At 44.1% G+C, this 26,344-nt stretch overlaps 1 protein-coding gene across 1 annotated transcript in view; it reads left to right on the plus strand.

The window, feature by feature from the left end:
- LOC308132547 (ADP-ribosylation factor-like protein 15) overlaps window positions 1-18,401 on the plus strand; it is an 89,824-nt gene extending 71,423 nt beyond the window's left edge. The window contains 1 exon segment of the mRNA XM_080499691.1: window positions 17,414-18,401. Coding sequence (XP_080355817.1) covers window positions 17,414-17,566 — 153 coding nt within the window. The 3' untranslated portion in view covers window positions 17,567-18,401.
- The last annotated feature ends 7,943 nt before the right edge of the window (window positions 18,402-26,344 follow it).

A 26,344-nucleotide genomic window follows, 5' to 3' on the forward strand; every position in this document is an offset into this window, starting at 1 on the left:
CTGCTTTCTAAGGATGTGGATGCAGATGTACAAACAGGAATCTTCACCTTCACTGTGATTCTAGGAACAGACAAAATAATCTTTTATGTTTGAATACATGGAGCAGGACATTGAAAGCTTTTTTTTTTTTTTTCCCACCCTTCTTCCTGTTCAGTTGTGCAGAAAAGATTTTCTCCTATACAAGATTTATGATATTGTTTCCTTTTCTCTGTGCTAATCCTAGCCTGTGGACAGGGGGAATCTGTTTTTCACCCATGGACACAAGCTGCCAGTCCCTGACAATAGGAACGATGGCATCCTGACTCCCACAATCATAGCTGAAATCCGTACACATCCGGACAATAGCGTGCTTAACGGAAGCGTTGTAATAATCTCCAGTAATTAAGGCCTTTTGATATGATGCATGGCTGTTGAGGGCCACTATTGTTTGCTTGACAGGCACACCAGTTGTGTTCACACCTCAATCAGAGCCTCTTTCCCACAATGTTTCTTTGAGCTGGATCATTTTCCCAGCAGCGTTTCTATTAGTTAGAAATGATGCAGGTGATACCCTTGTAGTGCTTGTGTACATTGCAACCGATTTGAACAGACGAGCCCGGAGGATGTGAATGAAGGGAGATTAAAGCAGTAGAAAAGCAGCCAGTCGGTGAAACTGAGCAGGTCTTTGTGCAAATAAATAAGCGACTGCTGAGTTTTTGAAAACGATCCAGGTACCACAACAATGCTCACTTGACAAACTGTAACTCTTCTGTATTGATTACGCATCCTCTCAATCAAAATGTTAAGATTTCACTTAATCAGATTTAATTTCCCGATAACTGCAGAGAGGAGCTTTCTCAGGGTGCTCGCCTGTATTCGCAATTAGATACTGTAAATGTCACACAACAACATATACAGTTACACGTAGCTGGTAGCCTGTGCTCTCAGAGGCATTTTGTTACCTTCATGAATGGCAGATTAATCCCATGAGAGTCATCTGATAGAAACGCTTCACGTCTAATGTGGCTGAAGGTGTAAACTATAGTAACACGTTTATTTTTCTCTGCAGTGTTTTCTAAGATGCATCATTTGGGGTTATTTTTCATACAGCGTTGACACTGTGATAAGAATTGGAGACAGATATTTGTCCATCCATCTTCTTTATTCTTTTATCTAATTTAGGGTTGCAGGGGGGCTGGAGTTGAGTTTATAACAAACATGTTAAAGTTAGTTTCCACATGGAGAACCTCTTTTTGTCTGCAACTTAAAAAGAAAGCACCCATAATAAATTTACAGTTCAAACTTTGGTTTGTGTTTTGTCAATTTAACATTACATTAAAAAAAAAAAAAAAAGGATAGTATATGCTCTTACAAAAGTGGTGCCAACATCGTCGGTTGCAACCTCACCCTGATTGCCACTGAATTATTTAATGTTCCTGCTGCAGATTTGGCATGCAAGTAGGGAACAATTACATGATCCTTTGCTTGAGAATGTGAATTATTGGTTACTCACACTGGGCTCGTATTTTCTTTTCTTGCCATCTGCTTCTTTCTAGCAGACTCTGCCACCCATGCTTTTCATATATTTACGATAATGATGACAGAATCTTGACTCAGCACACCCCATCAGATTTATTTCTGTTTTTCTGCAAAGCGAACTTTTCATCTAAATAAAGCCATTTTTTAAAAAACATGTTTTTCAGAATTGTTTTTGCTCAGTGTAGTGTTTGTTTTGGATCTGTGTCAAGGAAAATCACAGAATTCCAAATTTTGTGTAACAATTTTCCACCGTCTTAAGATTTATCATCTCATTGTCCAGCTTTGTTTGTCCATTTTGAGCAGCCACATATGTCAAGCATAAACGATTGTTTTTTTCTTTTCATTTCATTTATCAATAGAAATACAGTTCAAGTTTGTTACATCTCATTGTAACAAGTTGGTTTTATTCCTTCCTCATATTGCTGCTCGTATCACGTCCAGTACTGTCCCCTGGTACCGGTACGCCAACCTCCACAATGTCCGTGTTTCCACTGAAAGCAGCTCGATGCTTCACTCTGCGTCATTGTCATTGTTCGATACGGCTGTTTTAGATGGAGTCCATGTTAAGTTGTGCCGAAGACATCGCACCAGAGAGCGAGCTCCCGCAACAAAAGGCACGAGATATTTTAACGATAAAATATCTCACGTTAACAGGCCATATCTCACTTTTTTCATTATATTGCATCATACCGAATGGCAACAGGCCAGAATTCACACACAAACGCACAGTGTGTTTATAACTTAATGAAATATGTGGTGGTGTTGTATTTTAGAAAAACACAATAACTGCACAGTGTCAGAGATTAAAAATAAAGTTACACTAATTTAATGTAATTTAAAAGAAACATGTTTAAAGTGCTTCTAAGAATTGTAATTGTATTATCAAGTACTAATCCTCAATATACCAGCACTTATATTCGTACTCCGTATGAAAATGTGATATCTGTGCTTCCCGGTGTAAAATTCTATCATATCAATGAAAGGCTCACGTCATTTGATTGTTTGAAATTGTCTAGATGCAACAGATTGATCTATCGCGCTCTCATTTCCTCTCTCTGAATAAATCGAGATCATGATTGAAAGTCTAGACGTGCATAGACGACAGCTGCGTAAATAGATTCATAAAGAGATGAGACATGCATCGCCAGTTGGATGAGTATTTTGATAAGTCTACGGAACAAAGATGTTCTCTTACTGTTGCGGCGATGACCAAAGTAAGCTTTTTTGTTGTTGTTGTTGTTCTGTATGAATATGACGCATCTCTTTCTTTTGCCACATAATGCTCTTACTCACCCACAACAGGAGGTAAATATCCAGATGGCTGCTTGATTGTTACGTCCAACTGATTAGTTGCCTTGAGCCATTAATTAGCTCGAAGCATTTAGCACGTATGAAGCTGCGTCACATTGCATTGCTGCAAGTCCTACCCTGCACAACTTATGGAACTCTGTGCTTTCTGAACGCTGTCTTCTTTGCCCCTCCAAAACCCGGAGCATTACTGTGATCCAAATGTTACCGGGTGCCTCATAAATGTTTTTTTGGGTCCAAAATTGACCAAAATCAATACTTTCGTGATGACTCATAGATTATATATGCGGCAGCCTTTCCTTTTTCTCATACATTTCATTGCACTTTCGGGGGGAGGGGTGCTCGTTATATCGCGTTCACCTTCTTACGACCGCTGTTCTCTCCAAGAAATCCCTTGGAACTTAGTCATGTGCTCGCAACACTATTGTTATTCGAATAACAACAGTGTTAGGCGTCTATTGTAGTCACCTAACAGTGCAGAAAGTGCGATGATAACTTTTCATCCGACTGTGTTTGGGAACAGTCCAAAGACGGAAGTGGCTCGTCAACCACTGTCCTCTGTCACATTTTGCACATGGTGAACTCGCAGGTCCTGGCACTCATTGGGTGGTGGCTGTGCTCAGTGACTCATGTGGCGCCCAGTGTCTGAAACTTTCGTCAAACGTCTGGCACATGGTGTGTGTGTCATTGTGGCCTGTGACGCTCGTGCCTCCATATTCCCCCCGTTGCTGCTGATTGGCCGCGCAGGGGATGAGGCACAGGTGAGGACCAATCAATGGACCTTAAGGAAGGAAACAACACAGCGTGAGCAACTCCGTTACCAAATGGCTTTTTGCTAACTTGTTAAGATCACCCGTACAATACCGTGCACTTGCGTCATTACTGTGTGCTAATGTCTAATTTTTGCCAGCTCATTTACAATAATGATCTGAATGAAAAATTGTACACCAGTCACAAACACCAATGTGACGTCGGTCTTGGGGTTTCAAGTACTTTTGAAGGCTTGTGTGACTGTTAATACGTTTTTTGCAGGAGCTGCCAGTCCCAACTTCCTGTGACATTGTTATTCAGTCAGATCTCCTCTCACTTTAGGTTTGCGATATCAGGGGTTAATAAAGAAAAAGAAAAAAAAAACTAAAGAAGAAAAGTATAGCTATTTGAGAAGCAAAGTGTTCGTGTCTGGATGACTTTTGAACAGGAAGCTGTGTTCAGTTAAAGTGTGCTCTATTGGAAGTGAAGGGTTGTAATTTGGAGGCTTTTGAAGGTCAGAAGGGAGGAGACGGGTCAATCGCAGACAATGAAACAAGACAGATATGGTGTGAAGCAGTGATCAAACGTAAATCTCATTAAAAAAAAAGATGAATGTGTGTGTCCCTGGCCGTGATCGCTGTTTTCTCTCGCAGCCGCCTCTGATATGGCACCGACTCAGCTCCTTTGACAATGAGAACTTTGATCTAGTGGAAAGTGTGCGCTGCTATTGTATGTGAGGATGCCAGATGTCTGTTCGTTGAATGACTTTATTCCACAACTTGTGACGGTCCTGGTGGGTGTTGTCTGCCCTCAGTCAGCTTTATTTTTTTGATTATCAGTACAGACTTTTGATTTAAGAAGAGGAAGGGCAGGGCTGGTGATATTAAAAGACCTGCAGGGGATGTGTGTGTTTGCTCAGCTCAGCTCGTCTGTGAACACTCACGACAATAGTGATGCTATGCTTAACACTGCACAGCATGTCACTTGCGTTGGCTTGCCCTTTGTTTTTTTCCACACACCTCGTCGCCAAAATAAGCTGCAGTGTGTGCTTAATCACCACGAGAGCAGCCTGTCAGCCACGACCCGTCTCTGTCTTTTCATCTCGATTGAATCCCTCGCAATCGGTAACGGAGGGCTGCAGCCTCGTCAAGTGATTCAGCAGATGTCAGTATTCTTCAGTGATTCGCTGTTGCCCTAAGAGAGTTAAGTAATGTTGTAAAAAGTCAAAGGGAGCCAATTCCATCTCTTGTCTTCTCTCTGCAGAATAATAATTAAGAGATTTTCCAAAAGGGCTCATTGCCAGTCTTGTAAAGATGAGATCATTGTGCAATGTCAAATCATTTTTATCAGCGAGACTGCCAAAGACTCGAACTAATGAAAACTGCAGCTCAAGTGTAGTCAGCATTTTCTCTCAGACATTTTTTTTTTTTTTTTTTTTTTTAAGATTTCGACTAATTTCCCAATAAAACTTTTCCTTGGGATGCCAAATGAAGATGAATGTGCTCAAATCGTTAAGAGTCCAGCTGCTGCTGGTGCAGGGTTAAACATAGCATCAGAGAGAGGGACCACCGCCATGCCCACATGGCCAAAAGACAATCTATCTCAGATGGCAAATGGTAACAAGTTGAATTTGCACCTGTGTGGTGGATTTTTCCTTTTTCTTTTTTCTTTTTTCTTTTCCTGAGCTGTAGTCGCGCTATTAATTCTACCGCATTAAAAAAGAAAAAAAAGAAAAAAAAAGAAGTTGTCATGAAACGACAATGTCACAGTAGAATTCCTCTGCAGTGACTTTGATCTGGTCTCCTTGCTGTTTGCTGAGTGAGCAGGCGAGACTGGCGGAGGTGCTGAGCGCGGAGGACAGAGGATGAACAACAGAAAAGCAGACGTGGGGGTGGGGTGGGGGGGTCAGGTGGCGTGACTTTTTACTCCGCGGCTCACTGACCTTGACAATGGAGCCACAGCCAGAGACTGTGATAGCTCTCTCCGATAGCACCCCCCCCCCCCCCTCATATTTTGTCCCTGTCTGTTTCTCTCTCTCTCTCTCTCTCTCTCTCTCTCTCTCTCTCTCTCTCTCTCTCTCTCTCTCTCTCTCTCTCTCTCTCTCTCTCTCTCTCTCTCTCTCTCTCTTTCTCTCTCTCCTTGCTGCCTGCTCCCAGTGAGTCTAGCCTCCTGGCCATGGCAGCCAAAATGCCCCACCGCCACCTCTCTGCTGCAGCTCACCCCCCTCTTACCTCACGTCTGCTCTTTTTCCAGACAAGCGGGTTTAAAAAGTCAACTGCGTATTGAGCCGTCTAGACTGAAGCCGGTCACCGACCGGCCCTCTCCCCACCCTCCCCAATCTCCCCCTCCCTCTCCAGCCCCACACTTGTGAGTTGCTGGCTACAGTGGAAAAAATGGACGAGGAGCAGGTGCCTTTGCAGAGCTTCTGTCCCCATTTGTATTCAAGTGCTAAACAGCTCTGTGGCCATATTATTTCAACATTCTGGCCACAGTGGAACAATGCACCAAGCTCAACGTGTCCCTGTAATGGTATAAGGGCGTTTGGCTATTTTCTGGCTAATAATAATATCAAAGGTGTGATAGCTCCTCGTTTTCTCTTGATCCCCTCTCCTGAATATGTGAAAGACTCCCTTTTTGTAATTGTGCTGCTGTTTACTCGAGTAAATCCATGCAATGCTCCTTTGTTTTACAAGAGCTTTTTAAGAACAAGGCGCACTCTCCCCCTGATATTTAACATGCAACTACCAGTTTGCTGCCTGTTACTCTTTTGATGTTCAGTTTTATGGGTGATTTTGTTTTCTTTTTACCTTCCTGTTTTGACTGCCAGTAGCAACAACCCGATTCACCCAACAAAAGCTTGTTGTGATTGAGGTTCACATTAATTTACAGTGAACAAACAAATCCACACCGAGAGGCTTAAGATGCCGGTGATTCTTCACCTTCCAGTGACACTAAAAAGACCTGTACATAAAGAACCTGTAAAGGTAAAAGTGAAGGTGAAACTTTTCATGATGCACCATTGGGCAGGCTGTCTCCAGCACAGACATTTTAGCTGATGTGCATGATAGCCGCAGACGATCTGCTGCAGTCTGCGTCTGAGTGTGCCGTTTCCTCCTGTCAGTTGATGAGGTGTACTGTATGGCACCACAAAGTGTGACATTCCATGTAAAGCAGCGCGGGACAGTCTTTTAAGAGGTGTCTCCAGCCAGCCAGTGGCCCCACCATGTGCAGTTAGATGACTCCATCTCCTCTGCGTTGACAGCTCGATTTTCTAACAGAACATTTAACTCTTATAATTAAGCTGTCTTCAAATGACAGTCTGCCTCTCAGGCTTGTGTTACATGCTATCTTGTCGTTGCTCCGCTTCAGTGCAATCTAATCATTTAATAGTGCAACTTCATTGAATAGAATAGAGATACTTTATTAATCCCAGGGGGGATTCTTGTAATAGAGCCACACAGAATAAATAGAAGTTAATATATCAATATGGCAGAGGCCGACATGTTTGAAAGTTGTTTCAGCAAGTGGGTAAATAATGGGAGGAATTCACTTCGCTCTTGTGATGTGACGCCACGTGTTTCATCTGAATTTGTCACAGCTGAAACAAACCTAATGGCCGGTGGTAGTAAGTGAGCCTCAGCCAACTTTGGATTTTGCATGTGGAACAAAGGTCGTTGACTCAGTTGTCATATCCTCTTACAAAATGTGGAAAAGAAGTAGCTGCTTGGTTTCCCTGGCGATGGTGACCAGAAACCGCTCCCAAACATCATTATGGCGTTTGAAAACAACAAGGAGTGAGAACATATTTGCCCGATAACGTCTTTAATATTTCCCCATGCTCTTGTAAGGTGGCCTCCGTATCAGACTGCACCTCCGAGGAGGGAAAGTAGTGAGTCCAGATGTTTTAGCAAGTAAATAGATCTAAGTCCTGATAAATGGTGAGCCTCTTTCAGAGGCACTGTAGCATGTATTTCCATAGTGCCTATTAACCTCTGTTTTCATGTGTAGAGTGTTAGTGTGAGTGATTACAAAAAAGCACTTGTAGACCTTCAATGGAGGAAGAGATCTCACAGACCTGCACCCAGTGCTTCATCCATCCCACCTTGGGAGGCGACGTTTGGAAAACCAGTCAAGCAGCAATCCGTCATTCCCCTCTGGAGAATGAGTGCTAGGCCTTGGAAGCGCAATATGTGAAGTTACTTAGAAAGTTCTTGTTTCTTTGATGGTTTATCTATTGCTTTTTTCTTTTTTCTTTTTGTCTATCCTGCCAGTGCGGCCTTCCCGCCCACCTTCATCTCCGCTTTCTTTCCTCTTCCCACCCATACCGCCTTTCTCATCCTGTCATCCCTGGGCCGGTGGTCCGTCCCTCAGGGAGGTTAAGGGGCACTGTGGGTGAGAGGGCAGTCGGCAGGTTGTGCGGGCACTGCTTGCTTTTTCCCATAGCCCGCATTAAATGCTGCTGAACCCTGACCTCAGTGGGTCCTTACTCTCAAAATCGGTGTGGAACGCAATTCAGCCCGCCAGACCCTTTTGAGGACCGGACTTTCCACTAGAGGAGAAAAGAAACTCCACCCCTCCACAGCCCAATTGTGGTCATTGGCCCTCCCTTTGTCTGCCGGTCAAGCAGGGTCGGACGACTGGCCGCCACTAGCCAGGACAAGACTTCCGAAAAGCCTATTCAGCGTGTGATTTGACCCCCAGGTTCTATTGCTGACTCACATGGATCAAACGCTGGGAATCTCCGGGGGTTCTCTTCCATAGAGTTTTTCATCCATTGAAATGTACCCTTTTCACAACTCAAAATGACAGATTTTTTTTTCTTTCTTTTCCACGTCAGATGGAAAAACACTGATTCTGCTGGAGGAATTTTTCCAACACTTCTTAGATCTCTCAGCTTTGGTGGGCCTTTTTTAGGATATACACACTTTACTGAGAATAAGGTGCACATTGGGCACCGTTCAACTAAGTCTTAATATGTGGCAGGGCCTGCGTTTGGTTGAGATGGATAACTGCATCAGCAGTACACTTCTGCTCTCTTTGTAATGATTCGAACCAGACAGAGGCTGTTCTCTAACAGAGGGAGGTAATTGTGCAAAAAATAGACATGCTTACTTGACAACATCAAATGACACTTTCGATGCTGAAACTGCATATAGACGGCGGAAAAGCCATGCGTGGATTTTTACAAATATCAGTTGTGCATTTTGCTGGAAGTCAGAATTTATAAATGCCGCATGTCATCCCTTCTGTGGAATGTAGATTTTGAACAAACAAGTCTTGGTTGCATTATGTCCTTTGTTTTCTGGCTTGTAATTTGTCCCATTTGCCTGCCATTTGGTTGTTTGAAAAACACTTCCTGTAAAATATTTACAGGCTGTACACACACTCGCAAACAAAAGCACAGATATGTAAAGTAACAATGCAGAGTTGTTTTCATAATAAATATAAGAGTTTATGGAAGGCAGGAGATGGATGCCTTTGATTCCACACACGACGGTCCCGCAGTGTGTGAGTGTGTGCCCCCGTTAGTATGGCTGTGTGCGAGTGTGTGCACAGACTCTCACTTGACGCATGGTTTAAATCTTTTGCAGAAAGGGAGCACTTTGATTGTAATGCCGCGTGCTGTGTGCTGAAGCGGGGGCCTGCTGCAGCTTTCAAGCTGGTCAACTGTCAGGGCTGAAGCGTGAAAAGGGGGGGCCTCAGTGAAAGGGGTGGAGGGTCTCACTTGGGGAGGTCCGGGAGGAGGAGGAGAGAGGGAGGCTTGTGACAGACCTCCTGGGCTTTGAGGGCCCTCTGTGTGGGCTGCTACACCAAGGGAGCCCTCCTCACAAGAAGAAGAAAGAAAGGGCGGGCTTAAAGGAAGGTGCTGGCACATTGGCGCCTGCAGCAGGGAGCATGGGCAGGACGCCAGCTCACCCGTTTTAGTCCCATAGACCAGATGTTCCTTGTCAGGGGGCTCTTGGTCTTTAATAAATTGAGTTACTGTAAATCTGTAATAAGGCAAGGCAAACATGGGCACTCCATTCCCCCCACTGCACACACATCCCAGATAGTCTGCCCTCACAGACTTTTCGTAGTGTCCTGCGGGTCAACCCCTGGTGAAGGGGCCATGTTCCTGCTACTGAACCTGCCAATTATTTTTCAGCCTTGCACGAGAGAGCGGATGTTTTCTTTCCGCTTTGCCCTCAACCTGCACTCTATTGAAAATGCCATTCAGGCTACTTGCCGTCACCAGGTTTGTAACCTCCAGCAGTTGTAATCCACACTCTCACCCAAACAGAAATGTGTTTAGTGGCGTTTGGACATGAGAGACACTCTGTCATTATGTGTGTCTAATTCTAGGGGAGTCTTTTCCTAGCCTGTTGCCCTGAAGAGCCGGGCAGCACATGAATGGTTACAACTACATACTGTGTTGCATTGCATTACTTGTGCTCAAGCTCAATACAAGGTTAAAAAAAAAAAAAAAAAATATATATATATATATATATATATATATATATATATATATATATATATATATATATATATATATATATATATATATATATATATATATATATTTATTTGTTTTTGTGTTGTTGTTTTTTTTGCAAAATGTCTTTCTTAGAATCACAGATTTGAAAAACAGAAATGTGCAGAATACAAACATGATAGGATCACATCATTGCAGTATTATTTCTCTGGACTCTGTTGAAGGTGGATAAACAGGGTTGAATTATTGCTTGGCTCGAATCCCCAATGTTTCACTATGTGCATTTTACAAACTCACTTTGCATCTGCTGTTGCCACTACCAGGCTTCAGGCCTGAATCTTTTACCCAAGCGGCAGCTAGTGATTTGGAAGTCATCAGAACTGCTGCAATGTTTCTGTGCTTGTAAAAATAACACAAAAAAAATAAAAAGACATCTACCTGTTCATTGTCCAAATGGGAATCTTCTCATGGACATCTTTCAGATATATTTTCAAAATGCCTGTCTATATGGAAAGAACATTATCACTATGCAAGCTCTTAAACGCAATAGCATTGTACCAAGGAGCACTCTGAAAGAGTCTGTACGAAAGTCCCCCGAGCATCCTGGATTTACAGCCCCTCTGAGGACGACTCTGATCTGGCAGTGGTCAATTTGGCTTTAAAGGAAAGTGTCCCGCAAGGTGAATCACTTTGAACCTGCGCTGAGCGGAGCCCAGGGGAGGACGGGCGGTCTCACCTGAGTGGATCAGGACAGTAAATCTACTGCTTCTGCACTGTGACATGGGGACTTTCAGTTTTAATTTGTTGCCTGCTGAATCACTGTTCCAACAGTTCTGTAACTCTGGATTGGTTCCAGGGTGGCCTCGGTGCTGTTGCGTTTTGGCAAAATCCAGGCTTTTTCCACTGCAAAGCAAAACTACTACACTCAAAGTCCAAATCTTAGCTTTTTTGACACTCCCTCTGTTTGTGGTCCGACTTCATTCTCGTAGTCTTTATGTCGTGTTTCTTTGTCGCTGTCAGAATTTCTTCTGCTTCTGCTTATGAGGCTTTATTCACACTTATATTTATCAAGAAGAGCTTTTTAAAGAATTCCCCATTGATACCATCAGCCCTGAAAATGCGTATCACATGAGCTTTAATGCGGTGTAAACCGGGACCAGATTTTATACCGTGCACTTTGATTGCTTTTTCTTGCGGCAAATACTGGGGGGGGGGGGGGGGGGGGGGGTAAATGTGGAAAAGTCAGACTTTTAACACAACAGCTGCTTTCGCAAGATCAACACTGCGCGTGATTTGTTATCTGGGTTAATGACTGCTAATCAAAGTTTATGGTTTTCTTTCACAGAAGTCAGAGGTAAAAGGAGTTTGTTATATCAGACTCTTAACTCTCTTCTATAACAGACTGTTGAGTTTGACTGAGGAAGTGAACATTGGCGTCTGCATCGTCCAGAATTAAAGTCATCCCCCTGAGTTTTGGACTCGGCTTAAGCAATGCGGCATGGAGCTGAGCACACACACTCAAGCTGCTGTTTTTTAAATTATTTAAGCCTTCGCTTGGGTAACGGTCTTTGTTTTCGTCGTTTTAGTCTACCAGATTGTTAAAGTATATTTTAATTGTGTTATGGTGTTTCAGTTATTCTACATAATATAACTAAGCGAAAGTCTGGTGTGGTATGCAACAGCAACTTATTGGAAAATGGTTAATGGGTCACTTGAATAAAAGTGTCAGCATATTGTTGAACAAAATATATTTGTACTGGCAAAATGCTGGCCATGAGCAACAGGTAGCCATTGTAAGACATTTAGAAATGCATACATATTTTTCCTGCAACTCTCCTGAGTGTCTGCTGTTGATTTTGTTACTTATCTTTACCTCCATATATCTTAATGTTTCAGACAACTCTGCAATGGATGAGAGTGAGAGCATGAATTTCAGGGTTTGTAATGAGGATCGTCCTCAGTCTTTTATAGTCTCGTCACTGCTTGCAACCACCTGCTAACTTACCCAACAAAATGTAAAGTGGGGTCCCGGAGCTTTCACTCTCTCTAAGCCGTAAACAAATGTGAGACTGCAGCTCACACTTTCACTGAGTAGGCGATTAGGTCATTACCCGACATGTGTGCAGTCCGGTACAGTAAGCCTCCTCGGATAAAAAATCCCGGGACCGTTACCCAAGGTGTTACAGCCTTGCTTAAATAGGCTTTAGGTTTTACTTACTGGCTTGTGTGCTGTTTCATTTGACACCACCCATAGTTTGTGGTGCAATGTTTGTTTTTTCACAGGCTTCCTAAGTGTTCCCCTGTCGGGGACCTCCAGGCTTTCTCATGTCTTTAAGGCTCTTTAGGTAAGCCGGAAAAGCAAACAAAGGCATATCTATTATATGGTGAGTGGATCTCACATTTCCCTCCTGTTGCAGAGCAGTCGCCAGTGTGGGCCACTTTCCAAGTGAGTGATATCTTCACAGGGGCCAACATGTCAAGGGATGGTGTAATTGATTGTCTTGGATATTTGAGTATGCCACTTTCCCTGGTTCAGAGCCCCTCTAATGCTTCCTTCTCCAGTTATATAGCTTACTCATGTGGTGAGGTTGTGACATATGACAGTGAAGACATGTGATAGACATGTGGTCACGCAACAACATTAGTGCTCGAGGCCATAGCTGCTGTTTTTTGAGGCACAACTATTTAAAAAGGTACTCTGCATTAAACTATGCTCCATTACATGCCATCGTCACGTGTACTCACAATAAGGAGTTTCTTCTGCTTCTCTTAGGTCACTTTTTGTTCACAAAGGATGGTTTTTTTGTGGAAATGGGCCCCTGCTGAAGTTCATCCCCAAGGCTGAAACAACTGTGCCTCCAATGAGTTTATTGAGTAAAGGTCTGCTCCTTTCACAGAAAAGGTTTTGATAGTTGCTGGAATTGTTAGGAGGATAACTTATATGCCTGAATCTGTCTTTTTAATCAGCTTTTCTTTTGATTTTGGCCTCTCCAAACATGGCTGAAAGGCAAAGTCTTCTCGAGTGAACACTTCCTCCTTTTCCTTTTATGATCGCATTACTTAAACAGGAAGAGATTATTAGGATTATTTGATATTATTCAATTTAGTTTAGATTATTTTTCTCAGACATTTGGAACCTGAGACCACTCTCGCTGCCAAGCTCGACAAAATAACTCACCCTGGATGAGAACTTGAGAACTGACAGCATAGTTCATTTCACTTTTTTTTTTCCTCGATATTTATCTGCAAAAGGAGTGCAGTCAACAAACCTGCATCTGTTCTTTCTGCCTTTGCGCTTAATGTCTGCAAGAATGCTAAAACCAACTTCAGATTTCTCTAATACATGTGCATTGCACAAAGCCAGTGAACCACAGTCTGTGTTTTTATCAGTAGGATCCTGAACAGGGCATGTTAATGTTGCTGTGTTGCTTTGGACCTGTGCCACAGCAGCCTTGAGGAGGTACTTTGCTTGAATTACTCAGTACAACCTCAAGTACAAAAGTGACCATAGGAAATGTACAGGGCAGCGATATAATAACGAGAATGGTCCATGACAAATTACAGCAGTTCTGAAGTTAATAAATCACCACTGTGGCAACACTGCAACAAAGGTGGGTCACACTGGGCTGCATACCACTTACTGGTATTTACCAACCGCCCTTAGTTCAAAGACACAAAGACAAAGGCAGTTTTTGTCCATTTGACAAACGTCATTATGAAGTCAGTTCATCTCAAAAAATGTACAGCTTTCCTCCTCTCTCTCTCTCTCTCTCTCTCTCTCTCTCTCTCTCTCTCTCTCTCTCTCTCTGATGGTTTGTAATCTTTGTAGCTGTTTATTTTTTTTCAATCAGCGGATATTCTTACTCTTCAACATATAAATTGATATGTACAAGACTTCTGGTTAAACAACCAGTCTTGATAAATTGACATATTGATGCTTGTCAGTTTATTTGATTTTCTAGTGTGCAGTGCTTGCTGAGATTGGCTTTAGTTGTACTTATAGATGTAAACAGAAGGAAAATCAGCATCCAAATGGAACCAATGTTTATTTTTCCCCCCAAAAAATGTTGGTAAATGACATTTGAACATCATAGCATATGCTTCCTATGTTAAATCCACAAGAGATAAAACAGCTCAGAACAAGGGATTTAGATGTATGAAGGACGTATAATATGATGGAGGGTTTACCAACATGTGTTCTGAGCAGAAACCAATATGGAAAGCATCTCCAGGCATCTATTTTGTACATCTGTCTGCATTTAGGGTTTGTTTAGCCGGTCAGGAGGCCACGGTCTCCTAGAAACATCAAAGCTCTTCTTATTCTGCCAGGATATCCTCTTGACTTGAGGTGATGCCAACAGTGGCTGTCACATGTCGTAATCTGGCAGAGTCAGGAAGCGGCTGGATGCACGTGCCATGCATGCCCTCCACTCTCTTAAGGAGTCCGAAGTAGGCTTGCCAAAGTTGGAGCTTAAGCTTAGCCGACTGGCCGTGCAGCCGTTCCCTGCAGACACTGGGTCAGAGACGGTCAAACGTAACAATAGAGCTTCAATAGAGGAACTCTTCTCCCAACCTACTGATGACAGCTAATTTCAGAAATGTATTTTTAAATCAACATGTAGATTTAAAAAAAAATACTTCTTGTCGAAGTTCAGAGTCGTTGTCCAGGCTTCTTTTGGCGTGCCACTCACAATAATTATGCAGCCCCATTGATGGTTGTAATTGCGTCTGTTCGGGAGGTAAAAATGGGATTTTCTCAGAAAGTCTGCAGTATATCTTATCTAAATGTAAAATACTCCTACGTTAAGAGTAGTTTGACGCACTTAGAAACTTAGTCCATGTGTTTTGCAGTGGCTCACCTTTCCAATCTGCACAACCACTGACGTGTTCACTGCTGTTGTGAAAGAGTTCTCCTTTTATGAGAACAATGCGGACTGCTGGCTAAGATGACTGGATTCCAGATACAGTTGAGACAGACACAAGTGATTAAAGATTTTTTGACGCTCTTATGCATGTATAAGCCGCTTTCTCCCATGCACAAGGCGAGGCCCCCGTTCTGTATGACCTAGAAGAAGCTAGACTGGATGACCCAGTGGTCATCCTTGGAGCCATCTGGCAACTAACGTCTTGTGTGGCTTACACATCCCAGTGCCTCACGCAATTCCTTAAGCAAGACTAAGTGCGCTTAGGAGGACTTAATCTCAGAGAAACTGGTTTGGGCCGCACTGTTGATTGCCATTGTGTATGCACCCGGCTGTCAGGTCATGGGGTTCCTTCAGTCATGTAACACTGAGACGGTGCTTTTGCCAACGTGTCCTGTCTGTTGTGTGGTTAAACTCTCTGGCTTGAATGTGCCATGTCGATGAAATGTGGCCCGTATGGCGGAGCCGGTATCAACTGGCTATTAACTAAGTTGGGGATTTGTCGGTAAGGCAGACTACTGGTGTTGTCATGGGCGCACCACTGCAAAGCTGCTCTGAAAACTTTAGAAGTCATCTGGTATGGTGGGTGGGATCAGTTGTCTGTTGCAAAGTGCTAAAGATGGCAGTTGCCACACTGCGAGATGCCCCCGGGCGTGTTCGGCTGGCTCACCATGCAAGGAAGGGAAGTGAGAGAAGCTTGAGCCTGTCTGCACTTGCACAGAGGTCACTTCTGGCCTTTTGACTGTCTGCCAGTGCAGGGGCCAGAGTCTTCCAGAAGAGGGCCTTGGCTACAGCAGACAAGTAAGCCAGCCAGCCAGACAGGCAGCCAGCCGCATCGTCTGCAGTCTAGGTCTGGGGCTAGAGCCTGGACTAGGGCAGCTCAAGTTACCCAGACAGATTTGTTAACACTGTTTGGGTCCACTCGGCTTTCTAGCCAGGCTTCTGAGCCAAACGCGGCTGAGGTGACTTAATCTGTCATTAAACTCACATTACACCCGGACAGAGACTCGGCTCAGGGGGGCAGAGACAGCACTCACTCTCCCACTCACTGGCATGGCTGGTTGGGTTTGAGCAGACACAAAGAATACACCCCCCCTCCTCCTCTTCCTCCTCCTCCTCCTCCTCCTCCTCCTCCTCCTCCTCCTCTGCTCCATCCTCTTCATGCCACACACCATGGCACAGCCAGACAGCCCAGCACAGTCTAGACAAAAGCAATTTCACTCCAAGTTGAAAAGTCATTTGACGATGTGACGAGCATCTTTGTCGATTTCGTGAAGTTTGTTCTTACAATTTGTAGCACTGCGGTTTTCTGCTGTTACTGACAGTCGTTTTGCATTTGAAGAAACACTAAGAAATGATGTCTGGCCATGAAAATTCATTTGAGTAATTATTGCCAATAACATGTCATGTTTTTAAACAGCTTCACAGCCGAGGCATTTCTGCAGTGATTAATGTCCTCTTCCCAGCCTGTCGTTTCACAGATAAAAAACACATTACAAGGGAGAACGTAAACTTTGGCAAGCTCTTCATGCAGAGACAACTGTGGAAATTGAGCTTTGGAGTGTCTGTATCCATATATTTTCCAGCATGTGCAGTATGCCGAGCGCCTGTACCAACTGCTTAGTGATCACTTCAATGCACTAGTGTTGATTTAAACTACTGCAAAAATCTCAACCGAGCATGAAAGTGACGAAGTAAATCAGAAAGATGAGAAACATTAGTTTTATTGTATCAGTGTTATTTCATTAGATTTTTTTATTATTTTTTTTTTTTTTGGTCTCAGAGCTGATGACTGAACACATTTGTCTCTGTGCAGTCTTTGGACTTTATTCACATCAGGCAAAGGGGAAAAAAAAAAAATTGCTTCCATTACTCTCAGCTTGAAAATGTCAGAGTGCCTAACAACCTGCAGTACCTTCAGTGGAGGTCTGAGACATTGTTCCCTCTGCTGAGATTTGTTTCTACATAACAGCCGGTTCTGGTTCTCTGCGAGCCTCACCACACCCCCCAGCGTCGAAGAGTTGCCAAAAGCCAACATATGAACTTTATAATCAACTCTTACGGAGAGCAGTGCCAAGCCAACAAGCCACATATTTCTCACATACAAGGGCCGTTTTGTCTCATTTAGTTCTGTTGTATTTATTTGTTTGCTTTATTAGCTTACACTTTGATGAAGAATTAAACTGGTCTATAAACATCTTTAAAAAGAATCTGACGAGGGCTTTGCTCCTAATTTATATGAGCAAAAGGTAAAATGGAATACCTCTACCCACATGTTAGAGGATGAAATAATAACTGAATTCACCTGGTGTGCTTGTTTGCCGTTAAAAAAAAAAAAATCAACATCTCATATTTAAATAGTTTTGCTCATGCAAAAGCTGTTCATCTTGCTTCAGTACGACATGTGATGGCGTAACTGAGCATGTGTTGTTTCTGACTGCAGATCAAGAAGTACTTTGAGCTGGAGCCGCTGGCCCGGGGGAAGCGCTGGATCCTGGACGGCAGCTCCACCGACAACATGGAGGCCGTGAAGGAGAGCTTCAGCCAGTTCATCAGCCTGCTGGAAGACAAAGACACAGAGCCCGCGAGGATATGACACTAACGCTGCTAATGCCAGGAGGCGTTAGTGCTTTACAGCCACCACGTCCTGCGGGTGCCCACGCACACACACCCCTGCACAGACACACACATGTACACAGAAGAAAACTCGGCAGAAGTCGGCCTTGCTCTCTTTGAGATGTGTATCGTACCTTATCCTCCCCTCGCCGCAATATCGGTTTTTAAATTGGACGAGCGCACACGAGCAACAGTTAACCACTACAAGCTGACAGCAGTGACACACACACAAGCGTGCGCACACACACACACACACAAGCACACACACGGTGGAGCCCAGGTTGTCTGTAGATATGTTTAACATCTCCACTAATTACTTTGCAGGATGTCTGGGTGGGCATGGTTGATGTTCTTTCCACTGAGAAGTACTGTATGGCTGTCAAGTGCTTCTCCCTCCGACTCGGTAACAACAGGAACTGTTGTGTGACTGGAGTGCATAGTCCAAAGCCTCACATTATGTACGGTAGTTGCATATCAGTGTGGTCGCACTGCGTCTGAATATCTAATCTGAATAGTTGTAGTCTGAGTATGTGATGGAGTATTATGTACATGCAGACAGGCATATTGCTGTGTACCCTCCTGTGCAGCCGTGCACAAGTACTAATCATGTGACTAAGTGCTTAGGTGACTTTATGGAGACGCGAGTCCATTTGGAAAGTGGGAACAAGTCTGAATGCTTTTATAAATGTGCAACTTAGGATATATTTTCTAGCTCTGTGTGTTAATCTGGTAGAGCTGCGTTCAGATTTTTTTCTATATCAAACATCCTTGTGTCACACTCTTAAATTCTGTCAAATCAAAGACCAAAACAAGAGTAATTGTTGATTGTCTGGACTGGATGTACCCGTAAGGTAGTCAAAAAATTTAATGAATTTAATTTCTTTTTTTGGGGGGAGGGGGGGGGTTGTTTTTTTTACTGTATTGTTTTCTCCCCTTATAAGTTTTGACACGAGCCGTCTCAGCCCTGGCTGGTGACTGCAGGCTCCCATCAGGGTGGAATACAAACTATCAATCAGCCACAGCAACAGCTGCATCTGACAAGTCCCTGTCCGACACCCTAATGCCTTCCAACTGTCTGAAGACCCCTCCCTGTCTGCTGTTTATCGCACACCCCTGCCCCACCGCATCCCCACCAGCACGGCCCCTCACTGCTGCAGCTCCTCCGCCCGTCCCCACCGCTTCTTTTCTGCTTTTATTTTTAATTATTATGATCCCTGATGCCATTTTTCAAACCAGTTGCCCTCGCGTGGAGCCCCCCCACTTCTAAAAATGTGCCACAGGTGTGTGGTTGTACCCACTATGACGTTCACACCTTCTACCCATGTGCTTTGTTTTATTTGTTGTTTCGATCAGTATTTTGTCAGGTTTTTAGAGATCAAATCTTTTTTGTTGTTGTTGTTTTTTTTTTTTGTACCTGATGTGAGAACTGAGCAGATCAGCACATTTGTTGTCTTCAGTGTAAATTAATCTTTCATGTCAAGATTTTACCAGTGTTGGATCATCCCACACACATTTTAAATTGTTTTTGTTTTTTGTTTTTTATTCAATCCTGCGTTTTGTCTTAAAATGCAATTAAAGGTTTTGAAAATCAAAGTGGTCATGCTTTGGGTTTTTTTTCTTTTCACTGTTGTGTTGCTGAATATTTCCTGTGTCCTGGATTCACAGAATGACGACCCAGCAGCGTGACTTATTCTTTGTGGCACTTATACGAGCACATAATTAGTCAGATCAGGTATACATTAGGATGCAGGAGTCCGTGACTTTATTCTCGGTAAAAAAATAGAACAAATTGTACTCTGTGTCACTCTGAAATATGTGAGATCAACGTTTTCAAGTGTCCCTGGAAACCTCTTATTCAGTGTCTGTGATTTGTGATTTAGGGTGACCTGTGGAAATCTGAGACTCTGGAAGATAATCAGGAAAACCCAGATGAGCCAGAAGAGTTTGAGCCAAAGTTTAAGGGTGGGGGGGGAGAAAAAGAAAAAGGAAGCAGCAGTCAAAGTGGAGCGGCTGAAGAAAGTTTGGAGTGGAAAGTTAACCGAGTGAGACAGGAGTTCCTGATAAATATACTCCACTCTCTGCTACCTCTGCCTCCCCTTTCCCCTCTCTTTTTGCCCTCCTTCCCTCTTTTTCAAATTAACCGTGTGGCTTTAATACAATGTGTGTCATGCAGGTTGCCCTGGCGACTCTTTGATCCTGTTTTCCAGTCTCTGCCTCTGAGGCAGACGTGCTTCTCTTCAGTCTGCTGCACACCGGCTCTGGAAGCTGCCGCGGCCCTGATACAAACCATGGGCTGCTGCGCTCGCCTCGCCTCGCCTCGCCTCTCCTCTCCTCATTCCCCCCTCTCCCTTCATGTCGCTCACTTTCTCTCTTATTTTTCCCCCTCTTCCCCCCGCTTTGCTCAGGTTCTCTCTCCCATCTTTGTGTCTCAAGTCTCACTTGCTCTGCTTCTCTTTGCTCACACCAAAGCAGGACTCCCCTCAGCCGGAGCATCCAGGCAGCCACCGGGGTGAGGAGAGGAGGCCGGACCCTGTGAAGCAGCTCTCCCCGGAGAAAAGACAGACTATTACCCCCCCCCCCCACTCTCTCTGTGTGAAACTGATTTAATTCTACTGAATGCGATGCTGTGCTCTCTTCCCACACTGAACCTTTACCTGCTCTACCTGTGTAATTGCTGGCGTCTGGCTGCACTGTTCCTTCTTGCCCTTGCTGGCAGCCGACCTTCGGTGTGACTTGCTGATAAGCTCCGGAGTTGCAGTACTCTGCGCTAATGCACTCCAGACTTCTCTAATTGGCCTGTGCGTTACTGAGCAACAATGCAGGCGATGCGTGGTGTTTCGTGTGATGGATACAGTCACTCAAGAAGCAGTCAAGTCTCGGCAGGTTTTTTTTTTTTTTTTCTGTTCATAATTCACTTAAAGTGGGAGATAATTAGCAGTTGCCTGGAAGGTAGGAAAACATTGAGAAATCTGAAAATCTATGGCAAGACAAACTGCTGGCAGAAATGTACAGCGTGTGTAAAAGGGTCAAACTTAAAGAAACAAATGCACAATTGAGCTGATGCCATCCTGCAGCGGCCGTCATGGCTCTGCATTTATCTACCCGGCGTTTGATATCCAGGCATCAAGAGCGCCGTGCTCACGTCACCGTCTGTCTTTTGTCATTCAGAGCCTATTTACAGCTTGTACAACACACACACACACACACACACACACACACACACACACACACACACACACACACACACACACACACACACACACACGCCCAGTTCTGCAGTCAAAAGGAAATTTTCCATCAAGATGTGGATTGGATTTTAAACATGGGCTGTGTTGATTCAAACACAAACAAAGCACTGTGGGTTTGTAAAAGCGATTATCTCATTTGCTATATGAGAGGGGTTTTTTTTTTTTTTTTTTTCTCAGCACAACCTCAGAGTGACTCAGTGAAGAGGTAGCTGCCTGTGTGTTTTCACTCGTGCATTTCTTTACTCAGCTAATCCGAAACAGTGCAGTTTTGGGTTTTTTTCCCAGCGTGCAATCATGTATGTGCTGCTGCTTTATTTCTTCATACTGTCTTTATTCTATTCCCGAAACTAAGAGACGTTGCACAACAGTCTCAACACAGCTTGTATATGTGCTGTTATAGTATGAAACTTGACGGATTTCTATTGTTGAACTTTGTGACTCCCATCCACTGCAGATTTATGAGTGAATCAGTCGGTAGCGTCCTTGTTCTTTTAAAAGAGCCATTCCCAGCTGACTGTGGGAGAAGGCAGGGTACGCCTGGGACCAGTCACCAGTTCATCATGTGGCAAACACAACCGCACACACTCACACCTGCCAACAGTTTAAAGTGGAGAGATTACCTCAAAAAGCCTGGATTCTGACTGATTCAACTGCGACACTCACTGTGCAGGCCAGGCTTTAGCATGTAAAACTGTTTAGTTTCATTAACTTAAAAAAAAACTTTCTTCAAGCCTGATGGGAAATCAAGAAAAACAGAACAGGAGCCAGGCAAATACACACAAACAACCAAAAAAACTGATGCAGGGACACTTTATAGTTGTTAGAGGGTTCGCTGCATCACAGTTGTTTTTACAAAGTACCTATCCCTACATTAAGTGTCTGAATAGCAAAATAATAATCTTTCCTCCATCGATGTTGGTAAATTATTCTTGAGAAGGCAATCCAACGGATTTTTCATATTTTGGTATAAACTGCCACCGCCATGTGTCACATGCATTATAACGACCTACCAGAAGTATAAACACATCCAATCACTCACTGCAAAGTGAAGCCTGTCAGCTTTGTGAAATGCAAATGTGTGACCCGACGGGGAACCTGACGTTCGTTTACAAGACAAACAAAAGCACATGTTTTCTTAAACTCTGGAAAGAATGCCTCTTGTTCTCCCTCCATCTTGTGTGTGTGTGTGTGTGTGTGTGTGTGTGTGTGTGTGTGTGTGTGTGTGTGTGTGTGTGTGTGTGTGTGTGTGTGTGTGTGTGTGTGTGTGTGTGTGTGTGTGTGTGTGTGTGTGTGTGTGTGTGTGTGTGTGTGTGTGTGTCAGGGTATCTGCTGATAAGAGCAGGCCGGGAGGTGTAACAGATGTTGCCCTGACATCCATCTGGGCCCTGTACCCCTGCTCTGCCTCCCACGGCCGATGCTCCACACGGGACACTCGCCGTGCTTCACCTCCTCACACACAGCAGAGGACTGCTTCTCCTCACCCTCCTCTTCCTCCTCCTCCTCTTCCTCCTCCTCCTCCTCTTCGTCGGCATCCCGACAAGCAGTGACGCAGAGATCAGCTTTGATGCTGCTTTCAGTCTCCTGATCCAACGGGACCTCCGGGTTTGTCTGAGGGGTTTCCTCTTTAACACTCCTGCTTACACAACACACACATGTCATAAAAACAAACACGAGTGGTGACACTGCATCAGTGATGTAAAGCCTGTGATGAAATATTCCCTGAACACGGTCATCTTCTCCAGATACGAGGGATTATTGATTCAGAAAAGCTTCAGCACCTTTAACTGGTGTCTCCCCACATGTCAAATATTTATCAAAAGGTCATTTCTCTCATGCTGAGAGTGTGTGATGGATTAATCCTGCCTGAATAGTAGCCGTGGTTGCAGAGCTGCAGTTGATTGGCGTCGTGCGAGAAGCAGTTTAGTAGTAGCTCGGGTTCAAATGTTGAGACGAAAGAAAATGTGAACGACCTCCCAGTAGTCGATCGCTTGTTGGAGAAGGACGCGAAACCGTGTTCCCTCTCGTCATCTGTGTCATCCTGCATCTTTGTGGCTCAAATCTAAAAATGATGAAGACCCCGAATCTCACTGAGCGTCAGCTCGTCCTGCCTTTTTCTTTTATGAGACACTCCAGGTTTTTCTGTTTGTAGTTGACTTTAAATCCTCATCAGACCTGGTTTTGTCATTTCTGATGTTAAAACCATGTGGACGCAGGATAATATTAAATTAGTCTGATTACATCAAAGTAATTTAGTCTTAAGTGGAACTTAAAGATGTGAAACCCAAACCAGACTGTCGGAATGTCAATCAAGACTCAATTCAGGGTCTCGCTGTTACAAAACATTTGAAATTAGAAATGAAAGAAAACCTTTAAGAATGAAGCAGTTTCATTCTGCATGAAATCAAAAGTACATGGAGCCTGTTATTGATGTGTTACCAGATATAATGTCCGTGTATGTGGTAGCTTATATTGGAGTTGATTCTGAATAAAACTTTAAAGTTACTTTTTACAAAATATTCCAGTGGTTTTCACTCCTCCGGGGGGGAATTACAGATTTCCCAGCATCGTTTTGCCTCTAGAATTGTGGGAAATAAATCATAATCGTTTCCCACTATGAAAACCTCTGTCATGTTTCAGTGAATCAAGAGTTCATGAGAAGATCATACATTTAAACGCGATACTATAACTCAAAACAGAAAGTAGTATAGAAGTATAGATTTCCACAAAAATATAGATTTTTTTTTTTTTTTACTTTCCTGCTCAGCGTGACGCTGCTTCACAGTTTTCTGTTTCAAGATGAACTGAGATGAATCTGGTCCTGCCTGTGTTTGGATCAAACTCCCAACGTTTGCACTGGAGGATCTGAGGAAACCATGCGGTGCAATTCTACTCGGGGCCCTTTGTGGCCAACCTCCGCGCCTCTTGTTTTCTCTGCGTGTTTGAAAGCCTCGTCTGTTGGGTGACTTCCGTGGGATCCCGGCAGCCTTGTCACTCAGATTGTTTGTCCTGCGGACGGGATCTGTGTGAGTCCTGTTTCCCTTCCTCTCTCCTCGGGCCCGAGTGCTGACGGAGACCCGCATCCCAGGTGGCCCACACATCAAAACAAGGGGGATCGCGGCTCTTGGTTTTCAGACAAACATCACTCACTTTCTTTGTTGTCTGAGGGACAGGGGGCCACGACGGTTTATCTCCAGAGGATCCCCCCCCCACTCCCCCCCTCCCTGCTATCGCCTTCCAGCGGCCCGCTGCCCCATCCCACAGGAGCCGCTAAAAGCAAACGTCAGTCAAGGAGAAGGTGTTGCATTCCTGCGAAAGGTCAATTAGTGGCAGCCACTGAAGGATCTGTTGCACGTTTCAGTCAAAATACGGGAACTGTTTAAAAAAAAAAAAAAAAAAAAAATCTATCGACTGTCGGAGGAATGGCGTTTTGAGGATGTCGCTCGCAGGCCTACCACACACACACACACACACACACACACACACACACACACACACACACACACACACACACACACACACACACACACACACACACACTCACACACAGTTAGTTTGATTCACGGCACGTCACATTAGAGACTTATTGCTTTCTCCCTGTGTAATGAAGGGATTGGGGGGTTGGGGGGTCGCAGTTCCCAGTGCAGCAGCCCCTGACCAGTCTGTGCAGGTGATTCTTCCCCTTCAGGCCTATAAGCAGCGCAGTGTCTCGGGGACTTTTATGAGCGTGACCTTAACATGCCCGTCTCAAGTGGTCTAGACTCACCGCTTCGTTTACTGGAGTCCCCGTCCCGCTGATGGCTGTCAGACTTTTTTTTTTTTTTTTTTTTTTAACTGGTTGAGTCTCTCTTGTCATAACTCTTTGAAGATGAACAGACATGACGCGTTCACCGTTGTTTCTGTGGACTTTGCTGTCACAGGTCTGAGAAAACAGGAATAACAAAGGTGGGGGTGGGGGGGTGGGGGGGTTGACATACACTGCTTTTCTCTGCAGGAGATCAGAAGAACATGTGCAGAGTACAGCTGCACTCGGGCTTCTCATGCTGCACATATGCAAGCTTTAAATTACCTCCAACCCAAAGTGGGAGCATCATGGCGTACAGACCTGAGCCAAAAGTTTTCTACCTACATCACTGCATTTTTTTTTTTTTTTTTTTTTTTTTTATGGCTCTCTGATAACTCCAATAAAGAGCTGACCCAGTGAGCGTGCAGCCGCAGGTGATTAATCAGTCGCTAATATGTGGTAAATATTTATTAGTTGTCTCCAAAGTGAACCGTTTTTTTGTGGGGTTTTTTCCCTTCTTCTTCTTCAGTATTATGGTTTGTTTGGTGCGCTGCGTGGCACCGGGCCAAACGCTGTAGGTGGATTAGCTCATTGAATCCAAACAGTTTACGGGGAAAGCAGCTCCAGTGACGACACTATGTGGGCAGCTTGTAGCTCTCAAAATACAAACCTTCCATGTGAAAGCAAAGGAAGAGAGGGAAAAAAAAGAAAAGTGAGCCTTTCACAGGGACAATCTAGTAAACACGAATGCTGCGCGGAGAGGGAACACCTGTGTTTTACCAAACTTTTGGCACGCGGAGGTCCTCCATCACAGCCGGGGGGCCTTATTTGGTCCAGCATGGAGTTTTAAACGTTGGCCCGTCCAGCGATGACGAAACGCAACCTGACTCACCCGGGAAACTGCACAGTCAGTCACAAGCGAGATGCGAGCAAACAATAGGAACGGGAGAAGGTGGCGGGATGATTCAGCTGTGCTGGAAAGGAGCAGACTGCAGACACAGACTCGGGGCGGGATGGCGGGAATAAGCTTAGAGCCGCAGCCAGAAATAGTGTTTAAGGTGTGGAGGATTAGGGTTAAATGTCGGCAAGGTCAAGTAAGAGACGAGTTTAGATTGGCTTAGAGATGTTAGCTGGACACAGCTCGCTGAACAATTGTTCAACTAGAACCTGGAAGTCTGAGTATTTACATACTTTCATGGCGAGCGACTCAATATTTACCAAACAGGAAACCAAAGCGAGGCCCTTTCCAGTGACATAATTCCACCATGAGTGTGTGTCTGAAGTTTACTCTGAATTTATGAATACACAACATGCATTTTGAATTCTGTGCAAAGAAAGAAAACACAATATTTAAGCGATTTAAAGAGATGAGCAGATTTCAGGTTTTCCTTCCATTTGTGAGCTGTGAAAAAAAAAATATGTGCGTCGTTTGGGGATCACATGGCAGCGCCTCGTTTCTGTTTACTGGTGCTCTGGGGATTGAGCCTAAACATCCTCTAATGGGATTCACCACCAGGAAAAACCCAGAGGAAGAAAATATGTCCTCTCTCTTTACCCACCGGATCAGGAGCTCACTGACCAACAACTGGAGGCACAACTAGTTTACAGTTCATTCTCAAATCATCCTTATCAACATGTTCTTTGTGATTTCGTTGTGTCTACATTTTGTTTGGGTTTAAATAGACACACTTCAGTTCCCTTAATGACCTTGTGAAGCAGGTGTGGGAGA

The sequence above is a fragment of the Blennius ocellaris genome, assembly GCF_963422515.1.
Source record: "Blennius ocellaris genome assembly, chromosome: 7".
In the NCBI taxonomy this organism is placed as follows: domain Eukaryota; kingdom Metazoa; phylum Chordata; class Actinopteri; order Blenniiformes; family Blenniidae; genus Blennius; species Blennius ocellaris.